The sequence below is a fragment of the Pristis pectinata genome, chromosome 8 (assembly GCF_009764475.1).
Source record: "Pristis pectinata isolate sPriPec2 chromosome 8, sPriPec2.1.pri, whole genome shotgun sequence".
NCBI classification, from domain to species: domain Eukaryota; kingdom Metazoa; phylum Chordata; class Chondrichthyes; order Rhinopristiformes; family Pristidae; genus Pristis; species Pristis pectinata.
The window spans coordinates 42035142-42062668 of record NC_067412.1 but is presented as its reverse complement, the minus strand read 5'-3'; the positions used below and the strand labels follow the sequence as shown (position 1 = coordinate 42062668).

Here is a 27527-nt window from a genome sequence, read left to right as displayed (position 1 = left end):
GACCAAAAGATTAGCCCCATTTCTCTCTCCACAGATGCTGCCTGACTTGCTGAGAGTATTTTTAGCGTATTTCTCCATCATCTGTGAATGTTTGCCTTTTAATTAATTAAACCTCTATTGTGACACAACCATTGTATGTTTTTACTTATTTTGTGCCAAAGATTGCCTTATATAATTTCACTTTAGTGCACCTGGGTCATTCAGTTATTTTGGACAGTAATTATTGCCTGCTATTTAAAATTGTTAACAAATGTAATTGTTATCGAAGTTCAGTACAAGTCAGTAGGGAAAACTGGTATTGAGTATGTATTTTGCAATGAATTACTTCCTAAAACTGCAAGTAGGACTTACTTAAGAGCAGCTGATAGCGAAATAAACTAATTTATCAAAAGCAGTTGAATTAGGATTAAATAAAAAAACTGTTGGAAAATGTCACATATCTTTCTGCTAACAAAATAATTTATATGAGTGGAGGTAGAAATGATCACATGGTAAGTAGAGCCAATTTACTTTCATCATACATTTCCTTAATAAATCAACTCTTGCCTTCTCAATCCTTGCAAACTACCAACTTCATTTGCAATTGGCCCTTCCTTACCAAAGTCCCTGAACATTTTGTAGCCTCTCAAATTCATGCCTATTTTACCCCAAACTTTTTTTTTTGGTGCTTGTATCAGGTTCCTGTCCACAGCACAATACTGAAATACTCAATGGAAGTCACTAATAACATTGTATGTGTTTATGACAAAGATATTGCAGTAGTACTACTTATCCTTTTGGACCATAATCACCAATATTATGAGGACTACCACGTGTGATTTCTGGAATTCAGCTAATTATTGAAATTTTCAAAATATTGAGAACTGATAGGGTAGATTGAGCACGATCATTCCTACAAGTTGGGGAAATTAGAATTAAAGAGTAGAGTCCAAAAACCTGAGCCAATTATGGTAAGGAAGTACCTCTATGTGCAGAAGGTGGTAGACATTCATTAATCCATTTCACCCAAGAAGGTGATGCTTTGTAAATTATTAATTTAAAACCTTGAACTGATAGATTATTGTTAACCGTAGCTACTTTAAGGGATATAGGTAAGGAGACAAGTTTGTGGTGTCTGGAACCTTATGGTAATTTGAATTTTAGAGGCATTCAATATTCCTAATTTGCAAATAAAGCTGAAAAAGAGATAGTAAATAAAAGTGACTATTGTGAGAGCAACCTAATACTTTGCTTTGACTGCTGATCTGAAAATATAATAGAGTATGCAGATCTGTTCTGGCTGTATACCATGTACTGACTTTATTTTGTTGTTAAATGTTGGCTATAACTTGACAGTGTAGTACCAATGAAAATCAAAAAACTACAGATGATGGAAGTCTGAAGTAGAAACTGAGTCACTGGAAACACACAGCAGAGTAGGTAGCATCTGGGAAAGAGAAATAGAGTTAACCTTTCTGGTTGATGCCCCTTTGTCAGAAAGGAGGAAGAGAGATAATGTTAGATTTAAGTTGCTGAGAGGGTAGGAGAGAGATGGATAGGACAAATAGAATATCTGTGATAGGGTGAGGGCAATGTTGCTGTGGGGATAAATTGAAGAGGTAATCCAGTTGAATGCTTAATAGTGGCAGAGAGGGAGAGGAAATAAAGGAATATAATAATTGTGTAGTTCAGAGCTATGGAGTAAGCCCAGCAATTCATGCTGTGCTAATGGGAAAAAAATTCTAAGCCAATATCACAGACAAATGACTTAAAACACAAATGGCTAGTCCTGAAAGGTACAACTGGCCCAGATGGAAGATGCGAAAAAAATGCAGATGACGTAAATCTAAAATAAACTTAGAAAATGCCAGAAATACTCAGCAGGTCAGGCCACATCGGTGGGAAAAGAGACAGAGCTAACGTTTCAGGTTGAACATCAGTTCTGACGAAGGGACTTTGACCTGAAATGTTAGTTCTGTTTCCCACCGATGTAGCCTGACCTGCTGAGTATCTTCAGCATTTTCTGCCTTTATTATGGAAGATGAGGTTCTGTTCCACAAGCTTTAATTGGGGCTTGTTATAACATTGAAGGAAGTCAAGGACAGGTATGAGTGGGATGGAGAATTAAAGTGACAGACAACAGGGAACTCAAATCTCCCCTGCACACTGAATGCAGAGCTCCACAAAATGGTTACCTGATCTGCTTAGTTTCTTTAATGTAGGGGAGACCACATTGTGAACACTGAATGCAGTACACTGGATTGGAATCTCTGCTTCACTTGGAAGGACTTTGGATCCCTGGATGGTGGGAAGGGAAGAAGCAGAAGGCAGGTTTTGCATTTTCAATGTGAAAAGTGCCTTAAAGAGAGTGGTTCGTGGGGTCAGAGGAGCAGACCAGGGAGATACAAAGGGAGTGATCCCTTCAAAATGCTGAAAGGGGAGGAGAGCAGAAGATGAGGCTGGAGGTAAAATCTTGGTTAAGCTGGCAGATGTTGCAAAGTATGCAGAGGTTAGTGGGATGAAAGCAGGGGAATTCTATCCTTGGTCTGACAGCAGAGGTGGGGAAATAAATGAAATGGTGGTCAAGTGCTTTGTCAACTGTGGTAAAGCCAAAGTTCAGGAAGCAGGAAGACATTTCAGAGGTATCTGTGTGGAAAGTCTCATCATTAGGGCAAATACAACTGAGATGGAACAACTGGGAGACTGGAGTGGACTGCTTATTGGAGGCAGGGTGGGAGGAAGTATAGTTGAGGTAGCTGAAGGCATATCTAGGCTTGTAATGGATGTTTATAGACTACCTAGTTGCTGAGATGGAGACAAGAAAAGTTCTGAAAGGGAAGGGAGGAGTCAGAGATGAGCCATGTGAAGGTGAGAACAGGGTGGAAATTGGTAACTAGAGTTATGAAATTTTTGAGTTCAACATGAGTTTAGGAAGCAGCACCAATGCAGTTGAAAATATACCAGATCAGAGTAGATCAGTGGAGTAAAAGAAGTAGTTCAATGTAAGAATGAATTCAGCCAGATGATTGAGTGTGATGCTGGAGGGAACTAGTTGGGCCTCTGTTCAAAGAAGAAGTGGAAGGACCTCAGACCATCCTGGTGTATCAGAACTGGCCATTTCTGCCAGTCATCATTTTGACTCAGTTTTTCTTTTTCTATTTGTATAGTCTGGCTGCTCGGCATGCCCCACAGCCTTACTATTAGTAACACATCACACAGACAAAGAAGCATAATCTGATCCTAACTGCTATTTAACTGCTATGTTTACTCATTTTGTCTCAACCTATCAGTGATATTCCCTTTGTCCTACCCATTCCTCTACACCCTCTCTGCAGTTTAAATCTAACTTGTTTTCTGTCTTTCCCAATTCTGTTGAAAGGTCCCAGACCTGAAATGTTAACTGTTTCTCTTCTCACAGATGCTGCCTGACTTGCTGAATGGTTCCAGCATTTTCTGTTCTTCTCCCTGCTCTTATATTCTGTGCTCTGTTAATGAAGGCAAGTATCCTGTGTGCCTTCTTAACCACTTTATCTACCTCTGTGCTGCCTTCAGGGATCTTCGGATATGTACACCAAGATTTCTTTGTTCCATAGTACTTCAGAGGGTCCTACCATACATTCTGTATGCCCTAGCTTCATTAGTCCTTGCAAGTGAATCACCTCAGATTTTTCATTTTTAAGTTTCATTTGACATTGGTCTGTCTGTTTTACCAACTCATCAATATTGTTCTATAGCCGAGAAGATTATCCTGTAAATAACATGACCAATTGTCATGTCACCTGCAAACTTACTAGTCATACCACGTCTTTAATGCCTACAGCAAACAGCAGGAGTCCCAGCACTGATCCCTGCAGTACACCACTGGTCATAGGCCTCCACTTTACAAAATCAGTCCTTAACCATCACTCTCTGCTTCCTGTCACCGTCAGTTTTGGATCCAATTTGCCCTGGATTTCATAGTCTCTTATCTTTTGGACCACTTTCCCTTGTGTGACCTTGTCAAACACTTTACTAAATTCCAGTCAGTGTAGTGCTTATGTCCTGTTTCTAGACTGCCCTGACAGCCTTTGCCAGAAGACAAAGTTGGCATTGGAACTTTGCCATGTGTCAAAGTTTGTGAGTCTTTTAAACAGTTATTTAGATAACTCTAATATTCAGAGACATATAAAAACTGCTGAAAGTGATGTAAATAATTTAAAAAAATAAAAGTGTTAAACTAAAAGCATATGGAAGCACAAATGTACTTACAAATTAATAAAAACATTGCACTAAAATAATATATATGTCCCATTCTCCAGCCTGAGAATCTACATATTCTAGTGCCAACTCTGACCTGGTAGGAAATCAGGGAGGCAATTGCCCCAGCATGATATTGGGGGAACCTATGAAGACCTGTCGAGTCCTGCAGTGGAGTGGAGTGACAGATCCAGTGGCCTTGTCTGAATCTTATAGGCTCAGTAGGATCACCGTCATGGTAACTATTGTTCTCTGTAGCTAAGCATTCCTGGTAACTGACAATTCTCCCAACTAGGTCACATTTGAAGAACATTCAAGGAAGATTTCAGTTTTTTTAATCCATGTATTTGATACATTTAGGCTCGCGATGGGATGAAATGCATCTTGGATTCCTATGACAATGAGTTGGTTGCCAATTATTCACCACAGCTGAACCGGAGGGTTCGTGAAGCGGAGAACGTGACCCAGGGTCTGCAGGCTCATATTTCAGAACTGGAGGTAAGTAGCTACTGGCTCAAGCATTCTGAGTCAGACAACCATTGGAGTGATTGAAATTCCCAATTGTAGGGACTTTGAAGAGTTTAGAATTTTCTTTGACTCAGTCCTTATGAATATTTAGAGTCATGGAGTCACGTAACACAGAAATGGGCCCTTCATCCCAATAAGTGTATGCTGACCATCAAGCACCTATTTATGCAAATCCTACAATAATCTCATTTTATTCCTCCCACATTCCCACCAACTACCCCCAGATTCTACCATTCATGTAAAAATCAGGAGCACTTTATAGTGGCTAATTTAATCTACCAACCCGCACATCTTTTGGATGTGGGAGGAAACTGGAGTACCCAGGGGAAACCCACACAGTCACAGGAAGAATGTTCAACTCCACACAGACAGCATCAGAGATCAGGATTGAACCTGGGTTGCTGGAGCTGTGAGGCAGCAGATCTACTAGCTGTGTCACTGTGCATCCTTAATCACTTGTAAATGTAGGTTATAGAATGTATAGTTTATAATCATCAGAACATTGATGGTCACTATTAAATCCAGTGAGGAAGTCGGGAGAAACATCTTTGCACTTAGCCTGGTGAGAATGTGGAACTTAAAGGCCACATGGAATTGGTGGAGGGGAACAATATAAATGCATTTAGTGGGAAGCCCATAAAGGTGCATTAGGGAGAAAAGAAAAAAAGATTGATAAGATGAGATGAAATAAGATGTGATATGAAGCAAAAACAGAGGCATATGCTCATGAAACTGGCCTGTTTCTCTGCTCTAAATTTCTATATTAGAAATTGTGTTGAAATGTAATTATGTATTGGTACATAATGGCAGGTTGAATGTTTGCTGTGCATGTTGTGCAGGTAGAACCCTTAAAAGAGTCCAGTATTAAATACACCATAAGCTTTTTGATAATTGCACTTCTTTGTCATTTTTGTAGTTATGAAAGATGTTGAGAAGTAGTTCTTCATGCAGAGGGCAGCATACAATCAGAATGGACTGTTGAGGAGAAAGATTGTGGCTGTGTTTTCTATTTAGAAGGTGACAGGAATAATATTTGAGAAAGATAGTATCCAATGGGCTGAAAAGCTTTCTTCAGCCAAATCTATTTTGTAATTTGGTGCAATCTGCAAAACTCTATTAAAGTTATAGATTTGGGGAGGGCAGCTTGATGCAACCTAGAATTGTAATTCATCATGAAAGTATTTTCAAGAAACTGTCAATAAATTGGAAATTTACTATGTATTGTAAAATGTTCAAAATTCATCTAAGGATGCTTGCACGATTTCTGTGATCACTTGTGGCTTTTATATTGAATTCTGGAATCATATGAGAATCATGCTGGTGAATATTCACTCCTGGCCACTGACACTATCTGAGGGAGCCTGACAAAAAAAATGTGTCACCAGGAATTTTAAAACATGAGATTAACTCGGAGTAATTTGAGTAGGCAGATAATAATGCAGTTTTTTTATTATATGATAGAATGGGACGTCAGAATTTTTTATTTTGTTAAAGTTTTCCACTGAATTTGCTTTGATTAGGAATCAAGACTTAGCAATCAGAGCTTTAGATCTGCTAAAATGTCATTTTTACTGGGCATTCTGTCAGAGCAAAAGAACTTTGTAGATCTTTCTGTTTGCAGTAGTCTCTGCAATTATGTTTATGCATGAGGTACATTCAGCAAAAATATTGAATGATGAAGTGAGAAGGTACTTTTTGTACAGAATACAAAATCATTTGATTATTATCGTAAAGGTACAACCAAGTGATAAAATTTATCTTGAACTTTCCATACTTTGAAGTAGAACTTGGAATGTTTTATGTGTTGCAGAACAGATCCCAATTACTTGGCACAGATGCCTAATTAATATCCCATAGTGAGCTCCATTTCCCTCATCAAATATTAGACAAGCTTGGATCAAAACATTTTTCAATTAACAATGTTCTGTTGTGCATCCACTACCTCACCACCCCACCTCCTTACTAAAATAAAATAGTTGTGCTGGATGACTTTGTCATCAGATTTGTGTCTCTGCCATAAGACTATCTGCCAGTTGAGGCAATTATGCAAATTTATGCCAAATATTAGCCTTCAATTTTCTGCTGTCGGTTTTAGAATGAGCTCCTTGCTTCATGAATTTTTTTCCCTCATTTTAAACCAGTCTTTCTTCAAACCAACCAGATACTTATTCAGATCACAGTTTACATCTGTAGATCTTAATCTGTAGTATTAAAATTAGTACTGTACTTCAGTTTCTGTAATGGGAATATTGTCTTTTCCTGCCGTTTCCTCCACCCTGTGTTACGTACTGTAACTGTAAACTTTCCATAAAGGTCAAAATATTTGTTATATCGTCACAGTCACATGCTACATAACTCCTAATGTGCCATTTTGTGCATCAAGTGGCCGCAGCTGTTATACCCCATTTGGATTAGGATTAGAACCTCCGTGTTATGCAGGTTTAACAGTTGCTTTAGAGATTAGGTGTTTATTCTGGATGATAGTTATATTCCACACATTCATCTAGACTCTGCATGTTGTGCTCTATGAGGTATTGGGCATGTGTCTACAAGAATTGTGGGAGACCAGACAGGGAGCTGAGACATGCATTAAATCTCTAAAGGTGGGGAGGTCTGGGTTGTTATTCATCTGGATAACCTGTTTGAATGGAACTTTGTTCCAATGAATATCTGGAGGAGCTATGTTGGCACAGCATTAGTGGCTATTAAATTATTGTAAGTAGCATGCATTGTGGGATTTGGCTGGACATTAATGCATTTGGAATGAGTGCTAGCAAACAAGGAAGACGCACAGTGCTTGGCCTTTGTATCCTATCCCAAGACCAATGCTGTTGTTATATTGCCGTGGCATACTCCTGTTTTAGTGCCTCAGCTTGTTCTGGCAGTTTTCACTTGTTCCCTAATTCTTAATCTTTGAGCTGCTTCCTGAAGATGAATACAAAAGATCAATCGTGAGCAAGGATCAAAGTAGCCAAAGATATTGCAATCCAATCAGCACGTTTAAGGAGGGTTCACTGGCTTGAAAGAAGTGGTCTTGATGCCCGGTTAAAGAAGTGGGGGTGTTCATTGCTGGATTTAGTTGCTGCGAATTTTTGCAGGTGTTAGAAGTTAAAAGTGAAGCCAATGTGAAGCTCCCCTACAGAAAATCTTAGATTCAGCAAAAGTGTGAAATAAATTATTTTAAGAAGGTAGTAAAAATGCAGAGAATATGACGTACACAATCTGAGAAGGAAAAAGGCAGCAGGCATAATGGTAAGGCTGTACCTCCAAGCACTGCTCCAAATGTTACAGAAGACTCAATTGGAAATATATCATCTGTTCTTTCCTTACTTAATTTTAGGGTCAAGATTCAGGAATTCCCTCATGATTAGCACTGTAAGAGCACTTCTACCCACATGCACTGCAGTGGTTCAGGAAGGTAGCCCATCAACATTTCCATAGCGAAAGGAAGGATGGGTAATAAAACTACAACTGTTTCAATGTTTGCCCATGTCTGAATTTAAAAACCTTTCTCTTGGTGATGAGAGTTGAATGAACTGAATATTTGCACAATTTGTTTTAGTATAAGAGTGTAAATCATTTATTTATTTCATACATCTTTCTCTCTTCTGTTATCACTGCAAAACTTACTGTTCTGTTTGTCTCTTGAGACCAGGAGTCAAGCAACTTAAATACAGGTTCGCAAAATGATTCTTAGCTTGTCAGTAGGAGGTATGCAACAGTGGCCTGATGACAGCTCCCTGCCTGCTTTTGCTCTCAGCTGGGATTGGTAGCAAGCAAAATTCAGGAGAGCTAGAAACAGAATCATTACCAGAAAATGGATCTCCCAATATTTTGTGAAGCATCTTGTCTTTGTATTCTGCATTCTGTATAATGCGCTGGATGTAATTGACCTAAAATGTTAACTAGTGCTTCCTCCCCCCCACGAGTTGCCTTGGTGTGTTGAGTGCTTCTAGTTTTCATTTTATTCAACTACAAGATGTTTTACTGATATTAAGCTGCTGAAACTACTTTTAATTGTGTCTGATGAGTAGAGTTCCAGAGAAGTCTGGAATTTGAGCTTATGACCTCTATTATCAATAAAGGACTATTAGTGTTATGCTTTATCAACTTCAAACTTCTGTACATACAGTGCATTTGAGGTTAGAAATTGTTTCCACAGCTGGAGGCTGAACATATGGCATTTAATATGCCAACTTTGTCATACTTCCAATTAACTGATCTGAGTGCACATATGGCTCCGTTAAGACATAAATCACGTCAGCTCAAATGTAGTGCAATTTTCATATTAACCTTCTTACCAGCCAAGCTGTGTTATAGGTGATTGAATCCTTGCACAAGCTGAGATAAGGCAGACTTTGATGACTGTTAATGTAGATACTGAAATATGTTGCTATTCGGCTTTCAAAATGAAACCCAGTGCTATTTCAACAAACAATTTCATACCTATTTAACAGTTGACGTTTTTTGTCATTTATTTTCTTCACTGCTCATCTGAAGGCTGGTAATAACTTACCCACCTAAATTCCTGGCCTAAGTGGCAGTTCCACATGTATGTTCCCATTCCACATGTATGTGCCCAAACAGTGAATGTTAATAGATTTATTCAGCAGTGGGATACATCACAGCTGAGCCCATGCTTGTCACACCCAACATCACAATTTTCAGAAGGAGTCATGGGGAAAGGCATTCTGGTTACATTATTACCCTAATGATGCAATACCTGGACAGATGATCACATAGCAATACAAACAGAAGTACGCTATTTGTCCCTTCAGTTCAGCTCCACCATTCAATACAATCATGGCTTATCCTTAATCTCAATACCATATTCTCACTTCATACTCTTTGATGCCTTTTGAGGCTAGAAATCCATCAGTCTCCTCCTTAAGTGTATTCAGAAACTTGACCTCCATTTCCTTCACTGGTAGAGAATTCCACAGGTTCACCACCCTCTAAGCAAAGAAATTTCTATGCATTTCTTTTAAATGTTTTACCTCATATCCCAACTGTGACACCTAATTCTAGATACCTCATTCCCGAACATCCTCCTTGCATCCAGTTTATTTAGCCCTATCAGAATTTTTATATTTCATTGAGTTCAATGACGAAGTGCAGAGTTCAGGTCTCAGGATTAGTCTGGGGAATTGCAGCTAATCCAAAAAAAAGAATTTTTTTTAAGAAAGGTTACAGTCACTAATGCAATATGAATGGAATTTGTAAAAGCTCTCCTGGTTCATTCATGTCTTTCAGGGAAAGGGAAAATATGAATCATTGCACTGAATTTGAACACAAGGAAGTCACTCCCATCCAGTTGACCTCAAATAGTCTACCTCAGGAACATCTTGGGATTAGTGTCCCAGTTGGGGGAATTGTCATGAACAATCTAACTAAGTAGTACTCACAATATCATACTTTTTCAGCTAATGTCCTACAGTACTTCAGTAAAATCCCTGAGTAGATCTTGTCCTATTGGCAAGATTGACCCGAAGCATTGACTATCCCTCTGCCTCCACAGGTTTCTCCAGCACTTTTTTTTTTATATCCTGAACACTTTTACATGTATCTGTCTATGACAGTACTCCAAGGAGTAACCAACATACAGTCCTTGTAGAGACAAAGTTCCATTTTCACATGGGGGTCATCCTCTGTCCTGTCATCCATTGCTTTCATTGCTTAAATGCAAGTGATTGAGAACAGATATACCAGCTCAAAACTGGGCATACATGAGGACCATCAGCAGTAGCAATATTTGTATTCCACCACAATTTGTTATCTCTTGGCTCAGTGTTTTGCCCACTCTATCATTATCATCAAGCCAAGGGCTCTCTCTGGTTCAACAAGGAGTGTAAGAGTGACATCATCATCAAGGATCTCCACCATCCAGGTCATGCCCTCTTCTTGCTGTTACTGTCAGGCAGGAGGTACAGAAGCCTGAGGTCTCACACCACCAGGTTCAGGAACAGCAACTTTCCTATAGCCATCAGGTTCTTGAACCAACCTGCGTAACCCTATTCCTACCTCAGCAACAGAACACTACAAACAACCTCTTGCACTACCATGGACTTGCCTCTGATTGTTTTTTGTTTGCACTAGTGTCTTGTTTTGCAGTCTTTTTTCTTCACTGTCTTGTATAATTTATGTTCTGTGTGTTGTCTGAATCTATGTGCCTGTGATGCTGCTGCAAGCAAGTTTCTTATTGTACCTGTACCTCACCTTACTTATGCATATGACAGTAAACGTGACTTGACTTGATTTGACATGACTTAAAGAGGGCATACTAGGAACAGTACTAAACAAAACTAAAAATGATGTGCCCTCTTGACTAGGTGGCAATATGCCAAGCAAGTTTCTTGTACAGGTACAATAAGAAACTAGGTGGCATGTGCCATAATGACCTGAATACTTTACGTCAGTATTCACCAGGGAAAAAGATCTGGGTGATTGTAGTGGGGACTTGCAGTGGCCTGAGAAGCTTGAGCATGTAGATATTAGAAAAGAGGTAGTGCTGAAACTTCTGGAAAGCATCAAGTTAGATAAGCCACCGGGACCGGATGAGATGTACCCCAGGTTGCTGTGGGAGGCGATGGAGGAGATTGCGGAACCTCTGACGATGATCTTTGTGTCGTCCATGGAGACAGGAGAGGTTCCGGAAGATTGGAGGGTTGCGGATGTTGTTCCCTTATTCAAGAAGGGGAGTAGGGATAGCCCAGGAAATTATAGACCGGTGAGTCTTACCTCAGTGGTTGGTAAGCTGATGGAGAAGATCCTGAAGGGCAGGATTTATGAACATTTGGAGAGGTATAATATGATTAGGAATAGTCAGCATGGCTTTGTGAAGGGCAGGTCCTGCCTTACGAGCCTGATTGAATTTTTTGAGGATGTGACTAAGCACATCGATGAAGGGAGAGTAGTAGATGTAGTGTATATGGATTTCAGCAAGGCGTTTTGATAAGGTACCCCATGCGAGGCTTATGGAGAAGGTGAGGAGACATGGGATCCAAGGGGACATTGCAGTGTGGATCCAGAACTGGCTGGCCCACAGAAGGCAAAGAGTGGTTGTTGAGGGGTCATATTCTGAGTGGAGGTCGGTGACCAGTGGTGTATCTCAGGGATCTGTACTGGGACCCTTACTATTTGTGATTTTTATAAATGACCTGGATGAGGAAGTGGAGGGGTGGGTTAGTAAGTTTGCGGATGACACGAAGGTTGGGGGTGTTGTGGATAGTTTGGAGGGCTGTCAGAGGTTCCAGAGGGATATAGATAGGATGCAGAGTTGGGCTGAGAAGTGGCAGATGCAGTTCAACCCAGATAAGTGTGAAGTGGTTCATTTTGGTAGGTCAAATATGTTGGTGAAATATAGTCTTAATGGTAGGACTCTTGGCAGTGTGGAGGATCAGAGGGATCTTGGGGTCCGAGTCCATATGACGCTCAAAGCGGCTGCGCAGGTTGACTCTGTAGTTAAGAAGGCATATGGTGTATTGTCCTTCATCAATCGAGGAATTGAATTTAGGAGCCAAGAGGTATTGTTGCAGCTATATAGGTCCCTGGTCAGACCCCACTTGGAGTACTGTGCTCAGTTCTGGTCGCCTCACTACAGGAAAGATGTGGAAGCCATAGAGAGGGTGCAGAGGAGATTTACAAGGATGCTGCCTGGGATGAGGAGCATGCCTTATGAAAGCAGGTTGAGGGAACTCGGCCTTTTCTCCTTGGAGAGATGGAGGATGAGGGGGGACCTGACAGAGGTGTATAAGATGATGAGAGGTATTGATAGGGTAGATAGTCAGAGGCTTTTCCCCAGGGCTGAAATGGTGGCCACAAGAGGACATAGGTTTAAGGTGCTGGGGAGTAGATATAGAGGAGATGTCAGGGGTAAGTTTTTTACTCAGAGAGTGGTGAGTGCGTGGAATGGGCTGCCAGAAATGGTGGTGGAGGCTGATACGATAGGGTCTTTCAAGAGACTGTTAGATTGGTATATGGAGCTGAGTAAAATAGAGGGTTATGGTTAAGCCTAGTAATTTCCAGGATAGGGACATGTTCAGCACAGCTTTGTGGGCTGAAGGGCCTGAATTGTGCTGTAATTGTTCTATGTTCTGTAACTCTGGTAGTGTGGAAATTTGCTCAGATATGTGCCGTTTACAAAGAATAGGACAAATCTAATCTGGCTGAGTGAGACCCCATCAGTGAACTCAGTCTTTGTTGAAGAATGAGTTGGAAGATGTCATTAAAAGTGCTGTCAAGTGGCACTTATTATCTGCTTGTCAATGCTCTATTTAGACAGAAGATCCAAATTACAGAAGGTGAAGTGACTGTCCTTAATGTCAAGCCTATATGAACCCACTGTGTATTAAAGTAGGAATCAAGAGTAACATCTCCATTGGTAGAGTCCAACCTTGTATAGGCATGGTTGTTGGTCAGTCATCTCAACCCCAGGGCTTTGCTGCAGGATCTGCTTAGGGCAATACGCTAGGCTCAATGACTTCCAGCTGTTTCATCAGTTACCTTCCATCAAGAAATCAGAAGTTGTGATCATTGCACGATTTTCAACTCAGTTCGCAGTCATCAGAAAATGAGGCAGACCATACCTGCAAGCATCAAGACCCAGATAAAATTCAGGTGTAAACAAATAAGTAGCAAATAACATTTCTACCACACAATTGCTCGGCAATAATCTTTTCAAGGAAGACAGCTATGCTTGACCTTCAACAACTTCACTATGTCATGGTTCCGAGTGCTGGCCCTCGATTTGGCTCCATTGATGGTGCCTCGTTGTGCAGCACATGGATTCCATGCACTACTAATAGCATAACAACACACACCTGAGCCCCATCAGGAGACTAGCATAAGAGCCCTGGTTTCACTAGCACTAGTTGCCAGAGTATTGGTCAGCCTTTGGGTATACTTTGTCTCTTGGCTGCTTAGAGCTGTTAACTCTAGAGTAGTCCGGGTTTTACTGTTCCTCTTAGGATATCTAGTTTTCGTGTTGGGACCCCACCTTAGAGCCCTGAGGCAAGATTCCTTCCGGTTGCTGTCTGCGTTTGGTTCTGAGGAAGCATCCCGACTCCAGTCTCGTACCAGTGCACTGCATTTGGGTTCACCATGAGCTCGCTCTTCGCTCAACATTGTGACACACTATTGCTGAGTCTTCCACTGCTATCTTGAGGGAGGTGGAGGTGGTCACCATTTATTAGTAACTTAATTTTTGCTACAAGCACAGTTTAGTGGCTGGTATCATGCAGTTAGTGTCTCATCCACAACTATCTAAGGCCTTTTCTCCATCTACAAGTATGTCAGAATTGTGATTGAAAACTGTATGAGTGCAACACCAACAATACTAAAGAAGCTTGCCAGCATTTGGGACATAGTCGCCCCCTTGATTGGCATTCCATCACTGCTGTTAACTTTTGCTCTCTCCACCATCAGCACAATGTGGTTGCAGTGCGTACAATGTACGGAAAACACCACAAGGTTACTCCAAAACCTCCACCACCATGAAGATATAGGGCAGTAGGTGCATGGGAACACCACCACCTGCTGGTTCACCTCCAATCCACACGCAGTACTGACCTGGAAAAATATCATTGTTCCTTCATCATCACCAGGTTTAAATTCTGATACTGTGGGAGTACTACCGTCAGAAGTTGTTCAAAGTGGCTCAATGACACCTCCTCAAGGACATTTAATATGGGCAATACATGCTGGCTAACCATACCCACATCTTATAAATAAATAAAAATTATTAAAATTATGAAATCTTTAAATAGGGTAGGTCCAGAGGTGAGCTTTATATTTGTCGATATATCAGAATAATTTTATATCAATAAGAATTATTGAGAAACTTCTTTATCCAAAGAGTGGCGAGCTTTTTAACCCACTGCAGCAGTTGAAGCGAATCGTGTTGATGCAGATAAGGGAAACTGTGTAAGTACACAAAGGGAGTAGACAATGGAAAGATGTAATGATTGGTTAAGGTTTGGAGGGGCATAGACCCATTGAGTCAAATAACCTGTTTCTGTGATGAAATATGATAAAATTCTATGACATGATGAGATGCAAGAACCTGTTTTTTGTTTCCTTCTGCTTAACCTGAGAATAGTTGTTTTTTTAAACTTTATTTATTTTTTGGGATCAGGGTGTCTATCCCTGATTATCTATGAATAGATGTTGGTGAGCTGACAGTTTGACCTAATAGTGACATTACTCCCATAGTACTGTTGGGTTGAGGGTTATAGGATTTAGACCCAGCGATGATGAAGAAACAGCAATACCATTTCAAGTCAGGATGGTTAGTGAGGAGAACGCAGGTACTGGTGTTCTCATGCACCATTTGCCCTTGTCCTCGGTGGTAGAAAGTTGCAAGTTTTGCTGGTGCTGTCAGAGTTGACTAGGTGAGTAATGGCAGTGTATTTTGTAGATAGTATCTACTGCAGCCACTTTGTGCTGGTGATGGAATGAATATTTCGAATGGTGAGTGAGGTACCAGTCAAGTGCATTAATTTGTCTCATGATATAGAGCTTTTTCAGTGTTGTTATAATTGCACTCATCCAGGCAAGTGAGCAGTATTCTATCATACATCTAACTTGTGCCTTGTAGATAGTGGAAAGGCTTTATTGTCAGGAGATGAATCACTCACCCAGGATACTTAGCTTTTGTAGCCACTATTTATGTGGCTAGTCTGGATGAGTTTCTGGTTATTGCTGACTCCCCAGGATGTTGATGGTGAGGAAGTTGGTCATGATGATGTCATTGAATTTCCAGCATATTTGTTTAGACTCTCTTGTTGCAGATGGTTATTGCCTGGCACTTTTGTTGTGTGAATATTAAATGCCAATTTCAGTCTTTGCCTCAATGTTGTTTATGCATGTTTTATTTGCTCAGGAGTTACAAATGGAATTGAACATTCTGCAGTGATTAGTGAACATTCCCATTTCTGACTTTTATGATGGAAAACAGGTAAGCTGAAAATGGTTGGGCCTTATATATTTCCCTGAGGAACTCTTTAAGTGATGTCCTGAGGCTGGGAAAACTGACCTTCAACAAACATAGCTATCTTGCTGTGAGTGAGGTGTGATGATGGGAGTTTTTTTCCTTTTAACACCCATTGATCTCAGTGTGGCTTCCTTTGAGCATTGAACCGAAGAAAATAAGAGCAGGAATAGGTTACTTCACCCCTTGAGCCTGCCCTGCCATTCAGTATGGTCATGACTGGTCTACCCTAGGACTAATCTTCTCTTCTGTGACAGTTCCCCATAGCCCTCAATTCCCTGATCTTTCAGAGATGTATCAACTTCCTCTTTAAATATCACAAATGATCTAGTCTCCAAAGCCCTCCAAGGCAGAGAATTCCAGAGATTTACCAGCCTCTGCGAGAAATTGTTCCTACGCACTTCAGTTTAAAATGACTCCCCTAATCTTGTAACTATATCCCTTGTTTGAGATTCTCCCTCAAATGGAAACATCTCGATATTTGTAAGAGTTGAAACATTTGCAATTTTACCAAACTGGTTTGACTGCACTTGGAGTTTTATGTGTAGTTTTGGTCACCACACTATAAGAAAGATGTGATTGTGCTGGAGAAAGTGCAGAGGAGATTCACCAGGATGTTGTCTGGACTGGAAGACTTTAGTTATGGGAAGAGATTGGAGAGGCAGGGCTTGTTTTCCATGGAGTTAAGGAGGCTGAGGGGTGACCTGATAGAAGTATATAAGATTATGAGAGGCATAGATAGGGTAAAGAGTCAAAATCTTTTTCCGTGTTAGGCATATCAAAAACAAGGTTTAAGGTCAGAGGAAGAAGTTTTAAAGGGGATCTGAGGCGTGTTTATATCAGAGAGTAGTTGATATCTGGAATAAGCTGCCAGAGGAGTTGGTATAGGCAGATAAAATTGCAATGTTTAAAAGGCATTGGACAGGTACTTGGATAGAAAAGGCATAGAAGGACACAGGCCTAATATGGGCAAATGCTATTAGTATACACAGGCATCATGGTTGGCATGAACGGCCCATTTTTGTGCTCTATGACTCCGTGACTCTACTACTCTATGACTCTATTTATTCTGTCATGCCCCTCAGGATATTTTATGTTTTAATGAGTTCACCCCTCATTCTTCTAAAGTCCAAAGAATGTAGATCTAATTTCTTTAGCTGCCTGTGATAGGACAACTCTTTCAAATCAGGAATTGGCTCACTTGAATCTCTTTGTATTTGTTAATAGAAACGGGAATGTTATTTTATTTGTTTTTATAGTTCATTCATTGAATTAGATTGATCAAGAAGTTCCCAGAATTGAAATGTGAATTTTTTTAAATGGTTAAAAAGGTTACTGTTACTAAATTCCCATAAATTGATCTTTGAAAAGTTTAAAAAAACATTTTGCAACTTTTGGATCTTTTAAAGTGCATTACACTCATTTGTATCATTGTGTTAACAATCATTAAAAAGCTTCTGCACAAGATTTTAGTTGCACATCTGACTGGGTGTGCAGGGACAATGTGGAACATAGTAAGTATTAAACAAGTGAGGATGAAATTATTCCCCAGTGGAGCAAGAGCCTTTTCTGCAGAGTTTAATTGAGATGTGACACAGTGCTGATTGCAACACAGCTTGAATGTGAAGTGCCAGTAGGACAGTATATACGTTATACACCATAGAAAAATTAAACAAAATCCATTCATAATAGTCTCTACAATATGATATTAATTCTTAAATCTGGCACCACTTCTCTCTGGTACATTCCTTTGGAGAGGTCACAAAAGATGTCTCACAATGAGTATGATGTTGAAAGATGCCCTGCCCATCTGAAACACAGTTGAATTATGGGTTTCCTTCAGTCACAGTGACTGATTGCCTTTTTGTTAATTTATACCAATTCCAATTATTTGCAGTTGTCTTTGTCAAAATGTAGATGTGCAGCTCCAGAAGCCCAATAATTGCTGAAGTTCATAAGTCAACAATAACTACTTCGGTGAAAAACTCAAGCAGAAACTCTTGTCTGTAGAGTTGTACTTTAAGCCTAGTGTCAGTGCTTTCAGGGGAGGAAAATGTAAAGAGAAGCACAAAGCTTGTTGTAATTGGCTGACTGACATTCAAAGCTAATTATAATATCTTTGTAGTTTGCATCATGTATGAGGGAAATGGGAAAGAAACATTTTCTCAGAAGGTTTGAAACAGCTTAAACCTTTATGCCATGTTTATAGTACAGAATTGCTTCAACTTGAAATGTGCTGGTGCCTGTCTATGGTTCACTAACAATCTAACCACTGTACAACTTCTAATATTTCTGGAGCAAAAATAGAAAACGCTGTACATGCTCAGCAAGTGAACCAGCCTTGATGGTGAGCAACACAGAATCAGCATTTCAGGTCAAGGTCTCTTAATCAGATCTGAAAAAGTGAGAAAACAAGTGGGTTTTTGTATTGCAGAGAGGGGAAGGGGTGAAGAGGACAGAGGGAATGCCTGGGATATGGTGCGGACCAAAGTTGACAAGGAGACAGAAGAGAAACAAGAGAAGCAAATTTAAACAAAGTTACAGCCACATGTATGGAGAGAAGGCGTTGATGACTTTAAATACCAGCAGCCAGAGATAGAGGAAAGAAAGAAACAAATTGAAACATTGTGACAAACATGTCTTTTGCTGCAATGTGCCCAGACAGAAGATGAGATGCTGCCCCTCAAGTTTACATTGAGCATGACTGGAGTAAGGTAGGAGGCCAAAGACAGAGAAAGTCAGAGATGGAATGCGATGGAAAATTGAAGTGATAGGCGACTGGGAGCTCAGGGCTACCGTTGTGGACTGAATGGAAGTCCTCTGAAGAGCAGTTGGCCAATCTGCACAGTTTCTCCACTGCGAAGAAGACCACACTGCAAGCACAGAATGCAGTGCATTAACCCGAAAGATCAGTTGGTAAGGTGGATGGAGAAAAGGCAGATGAAGTTTCGTCCTAAAAATTGTGAGGAGTTTTAGGAGGACTATTAAGATAGGATATATACAAAAATGGTAGGAGCCTAAGAATTGCTGAGGAACAGACATGGTGTACATGTCTGAGGATCCCTGACGGTAGCAGCACAGGTAGAAGTATTTGCCTTCATTGGCTGGGGCACAGAAAATACGATCAGGGAGGTTATGGTACAACTATATAAAACATTAGTTAGGCCACAGCTGGAATGTTATGCACATTTCTAGTCACCGCTCTATAGGATGGATGGGATTGCACTGGTGAGATGCAGTAGAGATTCACCAGGATGTTACCTGAGATGGAGTGTTTTGGTTCTGAGCAGAGGCTGGATAGGCTGGGTTTGTTTTCATTGGAGCAGAGGAGGCTGAGGGTGAACCTGAATGAGATATATAATATTATGAGGGCATGGATAGGGGTAGATACAAACTTTTCTCCTGAGCAGAAATGTGTATGACCGGAGGTTTAAGGTAAGGAGAGGAGATTTAGAGGGAATATGAGAAATATTCTTTTCTTTGCCAGAGTATGAATGAAACCTGAAACTCTCTGTCTGGTAGAAGCTGGTACTCTCTCAACATTTAATAAGTATTTAGATGAGTACTTGAAGACTTTAAGCCAAGTGCTGGGAAGTGGGATTTGGATAGATACGTACGTTCTGTAGGTAATGGCTGGTGGACTATATGAGTCTATGACTGAATGCAAATGACTGAGTTCTTCACCTGAAAGGACAATTTGGGTCCCTGGATGATAGGAGGCAACAAAGTAAAAACATCTCCCATGGATATATGGCAAAGTACTGTGGGAAGGGGAGTTGTTGATGGAGATGAAATAGTGAATCAGGGAATCACAGAAGGAAGCTGTTGCATTCCCAAAGTTTTTTTTAAACCCTGTGAAAACATCCCAAGGTGCTTCAGTGGATCATTGCAGAGAAGCAATGGTTGATGCTAAACCAAAATTAGGACAAATCCCAAAAGAGAGTTTGAAGGGAAGGGAGAAGTAAAGGGTTTAGGGAGAGAATTTCAACTGTTGGGAGCAGAATAATAAAAATTGCACAAGACTACAATTCGAGAGGAGCTGTGTTGTAGAACCAATGGAAGTACCAGAGATATGGAGGGATGAGGCCAATAATCGATTTGGAAAGAAGAATGGCAATGCAGCTTAGCGAGTACAGAAATAATGGGTGCATGGGTCTTGATGCAAGTTAGGGTACATGTAGATACTGTAAGTGCAAAATTAGGGGATGATAGCCAGCCATGAGAGCATTGAAATATTTGAGTGGGAAGAAAATTAATGAATGGTGAAGTGAGTGACTAAAAGGCACAGCTATGGGTTCTTTTTGTGTCAGGCTATAAATAAAAAGCATTTCTGGCTGTATTAATGTATTGAGAAAGACACCTGTTGTTTGTCCGGTGACATCAGGCCCTGTTTCCCAAATTCTCTTGATCAAGGAGTGTTATAACTTGATACCAATTCCATAGCACCTACCTGTTGGCACTGAAGTTAGAACTGCTGCTAATGGCAGGTTTGTAAAGAAGATGGCGCAATTAGATTATTGAGGTTGGTTCTTTGTACGATCCTATCATAAACAATACAGATATACAACTTGCAAAGCCATTTCTTTCATTATTGATTCATCGGGATGTGGGTGTCACTGGCAAGGTTAGCATTTACTGTGAATTGAAAATTGCCCTTGAGCTGGTGGTGAGCTGCCTTCGTGACTGCCTACAATCCATCTGCTGAGGTAGTCCCACAGTTCTGTCAGTAAGGGAGTTCTAGAATTTAGACTCACTGATAATGAAAGAACAGCAATATAGCTGCAAATCAGGAAGGTGTGCAGCTTGGAGAGAAACCTGTAGGTTGTGGTGTTCTTGCAGGCCTGATGCCCTTGGTAATAGAGATTGAGAGTTCAGAGATGATATTAGAATACCACCTGTAATTTGATATTAACTGGTATTGCAATTATACATCAACATTGAAGCTTGCATGAACTTGTGGCTGCAGTATAGTTTATAAATTGCTCTCAACTACAAGTTGTGCAGCACCCCTGTTTAGTCATTGAGTTGTAATATTTGTACCATAACTTTGTTGATAACTGAGGTTTTGATGTTCATTGGACTGTTACAAAATGGGCTGATCACTGGTTTTGGATGCCCTGTAGTTGAGGTTTAGAAACAAGTGGCTTTGCCTGAAGGATATTTGTAATCTGAATTTGTGGTGGATTTCATTTGAAAATGCAGTTTTATTGTCTTGGTGGTGAACCAATGGTAATGGTTTTGGGATTTGGAAGCATCATATCGATTAATTAACACGATAGTTACTAAATAGTTAATCTTCTGCTGTGTTAATGCCACTCAAGCAAATAAAAAGTTTGTACCGTTTGCATGCACTGTGTTGAGAATTCCTGGTTTCTCATACTCATGCAGCTTTTCTGTTTTGTCCTGTATTCCAGCAGGAAATTGCTGTAGAGCCAAAGTACTCCCATCTAGCATGGCATGAATAAAATCAGCGTACTCACACTGCAATCTGCATTTAGAGTGATGATAAAAAGGTTACATTGTTGAATGTAACACTAAATGTGTATCTTGCTAATTTATGGAATAGTTTCAAAAACAGTTCTGAAATAATTTGGAAACTAATAAGGAAACAACAAAGCAGTAACTTAAACAACAATTAACAGTAAATGTGTATTGTTAAAAGATGGTTTGCATTGAATTTAATGAAGTTATATGGCAATACTTTCAGTAGTGATGAAGCTGAAGGGTCATTAACCTGAAATGTTAACTCTATTTCTTTCTCCATGGATGCTGCACTGAGTATCCCCAGCACTTTGTGCTTTTATGTATATCTTGAGTAGAATTTTATCATTTGGAATGTGTATAGATGGGTAGCCCCCATCTCTGTAGCATTGTCTTCCTGTACAGCAAGAGAAAAGAAGAGGAAACATGGTAAAAGCAATGCGGGCAAAGATTGCAGTTTTGTGTAGCAAGAAATAAGAATCCAGGAGCAAATGACTTAAGGACAGCTTCTACCCCACTGTGATAAGACTATCGAACAGTTCCCCTATACAATGAGATGGACTATGACTTCACGATCTACCTTGTTGTGACCTTGCACCTTATTGCACTGCACTTTCTCTGTAGCTGTGACACTTTACTCTGTACTGTTATTGTTTTTACTTGTACTACATCAATGCACTCTGTACTAACTCAATGTAACCGCACTGTGTAATGAATTGACCTGTACGATCGGTTTGTAAGACAAGCTTTTCACTGTATCTCGGTACAAGTGGCAATAATAAACCAATACCAATACCAGAGGGAAACTAGAAGCATAATGCTAGGCTCTTCTAGATTGTCTAATGTATTAGCTAAATTTTCAGTTGTGTATTAGTAGTGGCTCTATTTTCACAATGGTGATGGCAAGCATCCAATGAGGGAATTCAAGGCTTCCCTTAAATATCTTCAAATCCATGTTTGGAGCATTGCTTAGATTCATTAAACTGGATCTCTTGAGTGCTGATGGAAGTTACATGTGTCTGCGGTTGTCAGCTCAAGCTCAGCACTCCAGCATGGGCACATTCTGGTCCTGAGTGCCAATCTTCCAAATTACTGGATGCCAATCCTGGAATGCCTGTGCTGCAGCATTAAGCTCTCTGTAGGATTCAGTATTTCAGCTGAAGCTTGTTCTTGGCATTGTTCCAAGAACGCTGTATTTGTCAATCCCAGCTGCACTGGGCAGCATCAGTGCATCTGGGAGTTAGGACAATGAGAGGCCTAAAAATAAGAACCCTGAAACATGGTGTTAACAAATTATTTGAAGTATGATTATAAAATAAGACTCAGCAGTACGTGACGATGTGACCAAATGGTAAAATCAGATACAAGGCACAAAGGACCATTGTAATCCATCTGTTTCTTCTGGTTTGAAAAATACATTATTTCACTGTCAGGGCAATTTTGGAAGGCTTCATTCTAGCTGGACAGGGATTGGTGGTGGGAGGTTGCTATTCATGGTCTCCAGAATTGTATATATTGCAAAGCCCTGCCTGACAAATGTTCTCAGTCTGGAAGTACAGTCTCACAAATGATGTTTTGTTTCTCAAGCTTCTCAATTCTTTACCCTGCAAATACAGGTGCTCCCCAGGTTATGAAAGCCCTATTTATGGATACCCCTCATATATAATTGAGCATTTGTGCTTTTACAAAACAGCAGCACTCTCTGATCTGGTGAATGTGGCCACTTATACCATGTAGCTAACTGAGAAAACAAAATATGTTTATTGTGGCAAAGTACTCAGGCAGAGCATAATTCTTTTAAAAAGCTCAAAGCATGGAGTACTTTTCAATAGTTTAATTGTGCACAAAGATAGCTTTGCAAAAATGGATTGAAAATGTATAAATGTATAATAATTTTTAAAGGGTATTGAAATGAAGGCTACAGAGGGAGGGTTCAACAATAACTCTTTTTGAATATTTACTCTGTGGTTGTTTTTACATTACACCTGTAATAATAATAGTGAATGAACAGCATTTACAATCAAAGTTGTGGGAATCCATTATATTAAAATTCTTAAAAAGGTTGTTGGAAGGTTCAGAGTCAATTGTAAATTGGCCTCTTATTTTATTCACTACTTCTGTTTTCTTTGGCAAGGTAGTGGGCAGATGATATCGAGAAATTGCTTTGTTTTTGTAAGTAAACTAATCTGTGACAGTAGTTTGGAATAATCCACCATTCTATTGTCAACCCGGAGAACCACGGGCAGATATTGGGCCACCTTCTTGTGTGGATACCAGTATAACAAAGGTTTGCAAATCATTGAGTCATACAGCATTAAAGCAGGCTTTTTGGCAAACTGTTTCCTTGCGGCTATCTAATCCCATTTTCCAGCCCACGGCCTTCTATGCCATGCTATTTCAACTGCTCATCTAAATACTTCTCCAATGTTGCAAGAGTTTTTGTCTCCAGCACCCCCTCAGGAAGTATCTTCCCAATTTCAACCATCCTCTGGGTGAAAAAAATGTTCCTCAGATCCCCACTAAATCTCCTACCCCTTCAACCAATGATCTCTGGTTATGGACACCTCTGCTGAGGGGAAATGTTTCTCACTGTCTACCCTGTCAACATCCCTTCTACTTTTGTATACCTCTATCACATCCCCTCTCAGCCTCTTTACTCATAGGAAAACAAACCCAGCCTATCCAGTCTCTCCTCATAACTGAAACTCTCCATCCCAGGCAATGTCCTGGAGGATCTTTATCTTTTCTAGTGTATTCACATCCTTCCTGTAGTGCGGCAACCAGAACTGCACATAGCACTTCAGCTGTGGCCTAATTAAGGTCTAATATAGTTGTACCGTAACTTCCCTGATCTTGTATTCCATGACCTGGTTAATGAAAGCAAGTATCATGTGTGCTTTCTCACCTGTACTTTCAGAGATTCTTGAACATGTGCACATAGTTCCCTCTGTTCCTCAGTACTTTGTAGGGCCCTACTGTCCATTATGCATGTCCCAGCCTTATTTGTCCTCCCAAAAAACATCCCTTCATTTTTTGCAAGATGAACTTTCATCTGCCATTGCTCTTCACATCTTATCAATAGATGAATGTCATTTTGTAGCTGAAGAGTACCTTCCTTGCTTACAGTGACACCACCAATTTTCTTGCCATCTGCAAAGTTCACTAATCATACCTCGTATGTTAACACCCAGGTCATGAATATATATAACAAATTTTCCAGTACTGATCCTGGCAATACACCACTAGATGCAGACTTCCAATTGCAAAAACAACCCTCGAGTATCATCCTTAGCCTCCTTTTATCAAGCCATTTTCAGATCCAATTTGTTAGATTGTCGTGGGTCTCATGGTTCTTACCTTTTGGTCTCTCACTTGGGACCTAGTCAAAGGCCTTACTAAAATCCATGTAGACTACATCAACACTGTCCTTATGGACATAATAAGTCACCTCCTTGAAAAATTTAATTAGATCTAACAATACTTGAGATTCCTTAAGTTAGCTGACAGTCTGAAAGTTAGTTATTGTCTGACAGCAGCGATGTACAAGAATCCCATTGTGTCGGACCCGTGACTTGGCACTTGCTCATGCAGTTATACCTTTAACCTTTCTCTGACTCCGATACAAAATTGTGGCATGTGGAAATGATTCACATTTGAATTAAATCAGATGAGTTACCCTAGTTACTATGTAATCTTTCTTTTATTAAAATATAAAATGTTGTTCTATTTATTGAAATGATTTTAAACTTTGTTCAGGTTTGTATTGTTTGTCAAGCTTGGCAGCTACTAATCAATGAAAGCACTAATTTGAAATCCATGCTGCCAAGCATTTACTCATTTACATTAAACAGATGTCTGATTTTAATGTAACTTTTTTTTGTCATTTTAATTTCACTTCCACTATTAAAGTTTCAACAATGTTGCCTTATCAGTGACATCACAGCTAGAATGCACGACATTCCAGATGCCTTCACTCCTGATTTGGTAAGAGGTCACAGTCAATTGAAGTTGAACTAATATTATGAGAATTCTTTCTCTATTGCTGATTCCACATAACTCAGAAAACTACATTGGAATTTCTTGTAGACTTGAATGAATTGCTTTGTGAAAATAAAATCAGATGGCTTATTTGTAAAGAAAAGGATTGCTCTTGCTTTTCAGCTAAAGCAATTCTTTATAATGTTTTCCTAATAAACTTGATTTGATTTTGAATTCTACTTTTACTCCTCTTCCCTCCCCTAACTAAATGTATTGAAATTAAACGTTCCTTCAAAAACACAACACTGTGACCTACCAATAGACATTATTCTGTGTTCATGATTTTTTAAAATTTCTCTCCTCCTGCAAGATGCCTGTATGACTTTATGTGCCTACCTCTTGTTAAATCTCACACTTAATGTGCTTTAGTTTCCTTCTCCCAGATCAAGTTCTGTTAATAGATTTGTGAAAAAACAAGGAATCTGTACAGTTAACGTTAGCATGGTAACACTCAGCACCAGCAGTTATTTGGTTTTATGTATTATGAATTCTCTGAGCTTTTTGTCAAGACTTTTAGCACAAACATCAAGAGTGCATGTGTGTGTTCAATGCAAAGTCAAACCTATACCAGCCTAAAAATGCACGCTAATGCCAATCTAGGCAGAACTTTTATGCTCCATTGCAGCGAAATTTTGATTTCTATCACCATTCCATACCCTGTGACCAAGAATGCAATCCTATGGGGCAGTTTCAAAACTGTGTTCTCCCAAAATGGGACTCTTATCATTGATAAATTCCATCTTGCATTGGTGCCATGAAGCAGGAGAGAAAACATATTATTTGGTTGTGGATTTAACATAGATTAAGCTGTATGAAATCACTTGCCTCATGTTGAAATTACAAGGCAAAAAAATGGGACTGAATATTGAGCTACTAAAGGTTGGCATTTGCACAATGTTTTATCTGGATTTGATGCTCTAACACAGTGCATTGTAGAAAAAGTTCAGTAGACTTTGATAAATAATTTATTGTCCCTCAATTACCATGGTAGGCTCAAAGAGGTGAGTCTCTTCTTCTAGCAAAACATTGACTTCAAAAAGATTTGATAGATGCCTTTGAAATGAAGGGGGAAGTGATGTAAGAGTCAGTTACATACACACAGAAGTAGGTTAGATGTTGTAAAAGAATTGTTTTGTAGCAATTTGTGAACCTCTCCAACAAGTTCTCAGAATGGATATGGCTGTGGATTCATTCCAAACATCAAAATAGGCATTGAGTAAGTTCCTGAGAATGGCTTGGTACTGGGAGCATATCTTTCAATTACTCTAGTCTCTTGAAATTTATTTTCCTTTAAAGTTTTTTGTTGTTGGTAGAAGGTTTCCAGCTCCCAACTTCCACAAAACCCCTTTTAGATAACGGTTGGTGGCAAGGGCAAGATTGGGGTTGGGGGGCAGATGGAGAGGTGGCATGGAGAGATTATACTGTGACAGTTTGGATTTTGTATATTGTAACTGCTCCTTATCATATATTGTATTGTAACTATATGTTCCTCACCATAATTTGAAAGATTTCTTTAGGAAATATTAATTTCAGTCTTTTAAAGCCTCATGAGTTTTATTAACTATTCCAACACATTGACTTGATCAATTTGGTACATGCATTTTTAAACCTTGGTATACACTTATTTATTGATTGATTGTTCTGATAGATTTATTTTGGAAACTTATGATAGTATTGCTAATTTTATTAGCTCTTATTTTTAATACATGATGTAGCATTCACTTAGAACTAGAAATCATTAGAAATATTTGGGGAGAGTTCATTTCTTTGCTAGCCTAACTCAGGACTTCCCAAAATGTTTCTAATGTGACCCCATTTAATACATGAAATTCCATATGACCCCAATCAAAAGTGGCAGCAGTCAAGCAAATCATAACTGGTACAGAACAATATACTGTAAATTGTAATGTGATGTAAACCAGAATATTTACTATAATGATGATAGCTAATGGATAAAGACAGAAAAGAACTCCAGAGTAAATTTTGAGGAGTGTTTGAGACCTTTTACATCCGTCTGATAGAGGAGACCGGATGGAAGCTTGAAGATGGCACGTATGACTTTGCAGTACTTCCTGAGTACAGCACTGTAGTTTCAATCCAGGTTTTTATACTTGTTACTGTAGTGGAACCCAAACTCACTCATGCTGCCTTTTGGCATGCATATAAGATTCCTTTGGACTTGTGCATTGCACTTCCCAGGAATAAGCAGCCTAGTCTATAAGATAACCTAGACTTCCAACCAATCAGCAAGCAGGAGGTGGAGGCAGTCTTTCCGTTC

The 27527-nt window shown here is 39.6% G+C and overlaps 1 protein-coding gene across 4 annotated transcripts in view; it reads left to right on the top strand.

Moving 5' to 3' along the window:
* Positions 1-27527, top strand: part of mad1l1 (mitotic arrest deficient 1 like 1) — an 826601-nt gene that overhangs the window by 256198 nt on the left and 542876 nt on the right. For 2 of the 4 annotated variants that reach the window (XM_052022015.1, XM_052022013.1), the window contains exon 12: positions 4576-4713. The exons of the other annotated variants lie outside the window; for them this stretch is intronic. In XM_052022015.1, coding sequence (XP_051877975.1) covers positions 4576-4713 — 138 coding nt within the window. The remainder of the gene's footprint in view (positions 1-4575; positions 4714-27527) is intronic. 4 annotated transcript variants of the gene reach the window in all.